At 34.5% G+C, this 7,570-nt stretch overlaps 1 protein-coding gene across 4 annotated transcripts; it reads right to left on the bottom strand.

Annotated features, from left to right (window-relative positions):
- Positions 1-1,449: 1,449 nt before the first annotated feature.
- On the bottom strand, positions 1,450-4,816 carry LOC145072634 (beta-glucosidase 11-like). 4 transcript variants are annotated; one of them, XM_079019093.1, is made up of 13 exons: positions 4,591-4,811; positions 4,432-4,495; positions 4,151-4,212; positions 3,926-4,001; positions 3,776-3,847; positions 3,585-3,672; positions 3,229-3,484; positions 2,976-3,091; positions 2,656-2,876; positions 2,535-2,569; positions 2,352-2,433; positions 1,974-2,064; positions 1,450-1,850 (listed from the first exon to the last, which is right to left on the bottom strand). In XM_079019093.1, exons 1-13 carry the CDS (start codon positions 4,744-4,746, stop codon positions 1,619-1,621), a joined length of 1,551 nt encoding a protein of 516 aa, XP_078875219.1. In that variant the 5' UTR covers positions 4,747-4,811; the 3' UTR covers positions 1,450-1,618. The 4 variants fall into 4 exon arrangements, with proteins under 4 accessions (XP_078875219.1, XP_078875220.1, XP_078875221.1 ...); XM_079019094.1 differs by having other exon boundaries at positions 4,151-4,254; positions 4,591-4,649; XM_079019095.1 differs by lacking the exon at positions 1,450-1,850 and adding an exon at positions 2,215-2,285 and having other exon boundaries at positions 4,591-4,815.
- Positions 4,817-7,570: the final 2,754 nt, after the last annotated feature.

Here is a 7,570-nt window from a genome sequence, read left to right as displayed (position 1 = left end):
ATCTGTAAAAACCTATCGAATTAATTTGACTTAAAACACATTGAACTAAAATTCATAATTCATAAAAGAAGTCCGAAACATCATTTCCCATTTTACTCTTTGACTCCAAAGCATAACCGAACTCTTGGATCACACAATCTACATTACCCAAATCATGGGTCTAAACCTCTCTTGCTCAAAACCCGGAGCCTTATGATACTTACTCTTTAGGTCACGACCACGAATTGTGAAACAACTTGAAACAAGGTGTTACAAAAAATTTATGAAGTTAATCTAAATGACCAAATTACCCTTTTGGTCAAGTATTCACTAAAGGTCAATTCTTTCTGATTTTCGGGTTCTTACATGTGCCCCTTTGCGAGTTCCTAGGGGCAGTGACCTAAAACCTCTTTAGAATTTTGAATTCAATTGTAGTTGGAAAACATGATTTAATGGGCATATTATCGTAAATTGATAGTTTCATCAGTTTTGAAAACCATTAGATCCATTTAATAGCTACAATTAATTCAAATTTAACATCCTATTTTGTCAAATCCATTTAATCCATTAAATCCGCTTAATAGGAAAAGAAGACACAATTTCCTTGAAAATGTTCTCTCTCTCTCTCTCTCTCTCATGGTTCTAAAAGACACGCCATGGCACAAGGTGTGGTGTAGTGGTCATGAAAACGTCAAGGCTAGTATGTTAAACATAGCACCCAAATAATGTGTTAAGGCACACCTTATCACGTTATGATGTGAGTTTTTGTTTTGTTTTGTTTTTTGTTTTTTTGCTTTTTTTTGGTTGGATGTTGATATAATAATTATGTGATTTATCTTTCTTAATGTATATAAAATTGTCACGCCTTGAAAAACGACATGTTTGTGGCTTGACCTTACCGACACGCCTCATACCATTTAGAATCTCTCTCTCTCTCTCTCTCTCTCTCTCTCTCTCTCTCTCTCTCTCTCTCTCTCTCTCTCTCTCTCTCTCTCTCAATTTAGCTTTCGTTTCTTTGCCTAGATTTGAAAGTGCCCTTATGGATCATCCTAGATTGAAATTCAGAAAGTGGTCTCACACAATCCACAAACAATTTGATCATCCAAACTTTCGTTTCCGTACCACCATTACCATGTTCGTATTGTATGATAAATATCTTGTATTATAATTTTTGCGTACCGGAGGCACCAACATTTAAATATTGTTTGATAAATATCTTGTATTATAATTTTTTTCTAGTGTTCAAAATGTTAGGAACTTGTAAACCGCGTAAGGACATGGGGTTCACATGTAATACCTCAATTTCAATATAAATAACACTTGCACAATTTCGTTAAATAAATATCTATTACCACAAAAATAGATAATCTTGTGTTACTATTCTCACAAAACATCAAATTACTATGCAACATACCAGTCTCCAAAAACTCTACCCCATCAACTGCACCTCTATTGAGAGACACTATCAAAAATTTAAACACTCTAGTATGATTTAATCAACATTTTTCTCCATACAGATTCATGTACACACAACAAATTACGCATTCAAGATTCAACTACAGAAATCTAGCCAAGTATCGTCAACTTGGTATCAATAATACTACAAGTATTTGGTTATGAAAATAAAGAATGACCGAATCTAATGTGAAGAAGAGAAAGCGTCTTCAACTTTCAATTTGGGAATAATGCCACTGATATTCTTTCCTTTCAAAAAATTGGCATACCAGTGTGCAGAGAGCTTAGGATATCTTGTCAGCTCCATGTCATCCATGTCAACATAGTACAGACCATAACCCGAAGTATAGCCACCCGACAGTTCAAAGAGATCCAAGAAGGACCAGACAAAATATCCCTTCGTGTTTGATCCATTCCTGTAATTACCATGTCATTGAGACGAAAATGAACAATAATAAATGGGCATTTATCTTTGTATAGCTCTGAAAAGATAGTATATTATAAGAATTAAGTCATGGGTATGTATAATATATAAGTACCTTATTGCATCCAACAAAGCACCAATATACGCATGCAAGTACTCTACCCTTGGGGTGTCCATCAATGTTCCATTACGTGGTTGTTCTTTTCCTGTCAAAAGCAACATGTACAGGATATGCCCATATCATAGTCATATTCTTGAGAATGCATGCACTATAGTAACAAACATTTATTCTTATTTTTATACATGACAAAATACTATTGTGTATACATATAAGTTCAGGAAAAACAAGTGCATACATGGGAGACCACATAGGTTCGCCTGTGAGTGACACCCATTTAAACTCCTTATAAGAAGCAAGCCCCTAAGGCTATATCAAATAAAGTAAAGACACTGTGAGAATTCTATAATTAAGTAAACTGTTTGATGTATATACCATTTTCATGGATGTAGACAGGAGGATTTCCATATTTTTCCTTCACATAGTTAAGAAGCTTTTGGAGACCCAATGGAGCCACCTGCAACCAAAATTAGAAATATTAAAAAAAAAAAGAAACTAAGGACCATAGGAGGATAAAAGGGAAGTAATAATAACAAATGATAAAAAAAAAATTCAAACCTGATCAATTGGTGGGATTTCTCTTCCAGTAGCAACTGCAGATATGCACACATCATGTCAATATCAGATTAAATCTATCTACCAGTTTAGTATAGTGATTAACCATGAAGTCAATACATACATGTAAACGATACTGCCATGTCTGCAACAATATCCCTAGGATCCGTTTTAAGACTACTAGGATTGTCCTTCACATATAATGTTTGATAGTGGTTTATGCCAAAGAAGTCGAATGAACCCTTGATTCTCTTTGATTCAAGTTTAGTAAAAGTTGGAATTCGGTTTCCTGCATTCTTCTTCACTATTTCTGGGTAGTCCCCATTCACCAAAGGATTCATAAACCTGGAGTAGGAACCATAAAAACAAAAGATTAAAGTAAAAGTTTGACACCCACAACAATTTGGCAACAAAATTTATGTAGCTCTTCTGATGATGACTCACCAACCCACATAGAAGTCCTGAATTCTTTCAACAGCTTTGATATCTTCAGTTGTGTTTGTATCTGGTTCAAACCAAAATGCATACACATTTATTCCAACAAAACCATGCTGCATCACCTGCATCACCACCAATATATATATATGCTAACAAGTAGTCGATGTTACTTTCTTTAACTCCATCAAATGTCATTGTAGAGAGTGTTTCTTGAAGAAAATGGTAAAAGCATATAGGAACAAATTAAGTCTTTAATTACCTTGTATTTTTGGCGATAGAGTCTTACAGCTGATGCATGTGCCAATAGCAAATGGTGAGTTACAAGGTATGGCTCAGAAGTAGAGTCACCTTTGCTACAGTTAGTTCCAAATGGAGAAGAACAACGTCCAGGAGGCGAGCCACCAAAATCATAGCCACCTAAACTAAATATATTGCCTTCATTAAAAGTCGTCCAGTGTAGAACCCTATCACCAAATTCTCTAAAGCAAACATCAGCATATGCAACGAAGTCTTTCCTGCAATGTTTACAGACATATATATCATTCATGCATATATATATGCACTTTCTTAATTATAACACATGCAAGCACAACTTGTTCCATTTTAGAAATGTACACAGCTTTTCTACTAATCCATCCTCCATATTCATCTTCAAGTATCTGTGGTAGATCTATATGATGTAATGTAATATGTGGCTCTATTCCTGCATATATATAATCAGAACAAGTTTTTAAACCTCTTTATGCATTGTTTTTATAGTTAGTTAGACAGATTGATGGAAAAGCATTGACAATATTATATCTAACCATGGGCGATAAGCCTGTTGATGAAATCGTTATAGTATTGTAAGCCCTTTACATTGAGAGGTCCTCTTCCATCTGCAAAAAAAAAATGTTCATAAGCAAGACAAGTAGAGTTAATGAAAAATTTTCATTAGAACACCAAGTCAAACATACTTGGGATGAGTCTTGACCAAGAGATGGAGAATCTATACGCTTCCAGACCCATGTCTGCCATGAGTTGAATGTCTTTCTGCAACATTCAAATGCAATCAGTTGTAATTGGCTCTAGTCCACTCAAATTTCTATTATTATACTATTTTGACTTGAAATGTACTAAATGGTTTTGAATTGAACTCTTATGCAATCAAAAGATCAATGATTGTGGATTGTGGAATGTACCTTGTATTTATGGTACCCATCACATGCAATGTCTCCATTTGCTCCATTATACCAGGGTCCCCCTTCAAGATATCACATTGGAAGTCAATATTTTGAGTAATTAACTGGCAATTATGAAAGGTAGTTATTGGTTAATTAGGGAGTTATGGCAGTTATTTTTGGATAGTTTGGTAGTTAAGTTGGCTAATTAAGTTCAGTTGAGATGGAGAAAACTATAAGGATCATACATCTTTGTTTTGACAATATTGATATCGAAATTCCTAGTTTTTAATTTGTATTACCTGAATGAGCGAATGTGTCCCAAATGCTGTAGCTCCTTCCATCTTCCAGCACTGCTCCTTCAATCTTATGATCATATGAAGACACATTTAGCTTCGAATGTACTACGCAATATTACACACACTTGAAATTACGAAGAACATAATAATAAGAGCAAATACCTGATAGGCGGAAGTTGCGGAACCAAAAACGAATTCAGCGGGGAAATCATCTCTTCGATATTCATCAACTACACCGTATACCAAGAATCCTACATTGTCATACTTTCCGATCGTCAAAAGAAGAGAAAGAACAAGAAAGTGGACAGAATAAGACATATGGTCTTCTGCTACCGCAAGTGATGAATCGGCTATCTTCACTTCACATATATGATAACCACCTCCACGTGGTAGGCAAGTAGATACGGTGCTGTAGATTTAAATTGGGGATATGTGGTTTGAAATGGGAGAGAAAAAATAGATTCTTTTGCGCCATTTTTTTTGTTCTTTCCCTGTTTTGGAAACTAAGAAAAGGACGGAAGAGAAAGAATCGATTTAGATTGTTTTAAGAGAAAATCACAAATCTAGTTATTTTTTTAATTTTAGCCCCCCCCCCAAAAAAAAAAGACAACAAAACAATAGATAATTAAGAAAAATTAAGGTTTCCTCAAGAAAGTTTCAGCATAACCGGTTTAAATGGATTACCGTTTGGTGGCTACTGTTTGAGAGCCCGTGTATTATTTGAAGGTCCATAACACTAGAAGATTAATAGGCAATGTCGGCGATACTTTTAGCAATGATGGACATTTTTAGCAGCGACATCAAACAAACGCGTTTTTTTGTCGTCGCTAAAAGTGTCTGTCGCCGCTAAAGGCTTATGTTGGCGATCCACGCAATTTCAACCCTAACCGTCGATTTAGACGATGATCCAATGACTAGGAGGACGTAGAAAACCCCACGTTGTTTTCCCTCCGGTTTGTCGGCGCTAAAGGCTATCCATCGCCGCTAAAGGCGTCGCCGCTATTGCCTGGCGATCCACGTCATTTCAACTCCATCCATCGATTTAAGCGATGATCCAACGACGTAGGAAACCCCAGATTGTTTTCCCTCCGATGTGTCGCCGCTAAAGAGCGTCGACAATAAAATCTGCTTCGTCTTCACTTTCTTCCTTAATCTTCTGTTTCTTCTCTCTTCTCTCTGCTCACCACTGTCGATCTCATCGGAATTTCACCGAATTCTTCTATATTTCACCCCTCTTCCTCTCCATTTTTTCCCATTTTCTTTTCCTTTTCTCGTCTCCCTACTAAATTTGTGTTGGTTGTCGGAATTTTGAGATCCCCCACCGTTCTCGCCGGAGTTTATCGCCACCACCACTGTTCATGACGAAATTTTGATATTTTAGATGTGTATTTGTATGTGTATTTTGTGTTTGTAGATGTGGATATGTATTTGCATTTGTATGTATATGTGTATCTTGAGTGTATTTTATGTATGTATATGTGTTTTTCTATGATCATTTATATGTATATGTGTATTTTGTATGTGAATTATGTATGCGTATGTGTTTTTGTATGTATAAAAATAGATATAAATAGCGGCGACACCTTTAGTGGCGAAAGATAGTATTAGCAGCGACTCAATTTTAGCGGCGACGGAAGACAATATCGGCGACCAATGGAGCATTAGCGACGGACCAACAACAACGACTCTTTAGCGGCGACGGTTCGCCGCTAATACCTTTAGCGGCGACGCCCGTCGCCACTAATACTTGAATTTCTTGTAGTGTAAGCCTAAAATATATAAAGTTATAAAATTTCATTTAGGTCATTTTCTAATACTTGAAGTTAGAAAATATCTCTCAATTAATGTCAACTTCGAACAACGAGGTATTTCTCGTATTTTTCGTTTTTTTTGGGTTATCATAAAATCTATTAACATTAGGAACATTTTTTTGCAAATGATGAAAACAAATACGGAAACCATAGGTGACGTATGCCGCCTACGATGTACAAGCCGTTAATGCACAATTTTTGCATTAACAACTTGTACACCGTAGGTGGCATACCACACATACGGTTTCCGTATTTTTTGTGTGTAGAAAAATATACCAAATGCTAATAAATTTCATAGTTACAAAAAATAAATAAAAAATAAAAAATAAAAAAACGAAGAATACGAGAAATACTTGTATGTAAATGTAGGTTATTTGGGTTGATTATGTAGTTTAATCGAAAAAATAATTGAAAGCCAGGAACGAAACAATAATTATTTGAAAAAAATAATAGATGTAAAAGAAAATAGTAGTTATTTTAAGGAAACAGTAGATGACAGCAGCCACCTATGTTTTGTTCTTCGTATTTTGGGGAAGAGGAAATTGTAGTTTACTAACTCGCCTACGATTTCATCTCTCTCTCTCTCTCTCTCTCTCTCTCTATATATATATATATATATATATATATATATATATATATATATATATAAAGAAATTTTTTTTGGTGAATTTTTGCATTAACAACTTGTACACCGTAGGTGGCATACCACACATACGGTTTCCGTATTTTTTTGTGTAGAAAAATATACCCAATGCTAATAAATTTCATAGTTACAAAAAATAAAAAAATAAAAAAAATAAAAAAACGAAGAATACGAGAAATACTTGTATGTAAATGTAGGTTATTTGGGTTGATCATGTAGTTTAATCGAAAAAATAATTGAAAGCTAGGAACGAAACAATAATTATTTGAAAAAAATAATAGATGTAAAAGAAAATAGAAGTTATTTTAAGGAAACAGTAGATGACAGCAGCCACCTATGTTTTGTTCTTCGTGTTTTGGGGAAGAGGAAATTGTAGTTTACTAACTCGCCTACGATTTCATCTCTCTCTCTCTCTCTCTCTCTCTCTCTCTATATATATATATATATATATATATAAACCCGGTAAGAAATTTTTTTTGGTAGGAAGATAACAAATTTTTTTTCGATTTATTTTTTTGGCGAAAAAAAACAAATGAATCAATAATAACATGATTCACCAAAAAAAACATTACGATGATTCATGTTTATGATGATTTTGATGATATTTACTACAATTGTCATAAAAGTGATTTTTTTTTCTACATTTACCTAAAATGAATCATGAAAGTGTTTTTTTCGGAATTTTTTT

This window comes from Lactuca serriola, chromosome 9, assembly GCF_051521515.1.
Source record: "Lactuca serriola cultivar US96UC23 chromosome 9, Lser_US96UC23_V15, whole genome shotgun sequence".
Classification (NCBI taxonomy): Eukaryota; Viridiplantae; Streptophyta; class Magnoliopsida; order Asterales; family Asteraceae; genus Lactuca; species Lactuca serriola.
The sequence above is the reverse complement of the archived record's forward strand: the minus strand, read 5'-3'. Positions and strand labels throughout refer to the sequence as shown.

Excerpts from the sequence above, each read along its gene's own strand:
- LOC145072634 (XM_079019093.1), bottom strand. The coding sequence starts at position 4,746 with ATGTCTTATTCTGTCCACTTTCTTGTTCTTTCTCTTCTTTTGACGATC. Across the intron at positions 3,848-3,925 it reads TTGGTCAAGACTCATCCCAA|ATGGAAGAGGACCTCTCAAT; the intron begins GTATGTTTGACT and ends TTTTTTTTGCAG. Across the intron at positions 1,851-1,973 it reads GCTTTGTTGGATGCAATAAG|GAATGGATCAAACACGAAGG; the intron begins GTACTTATATAT and ends TGGTAATTACAG.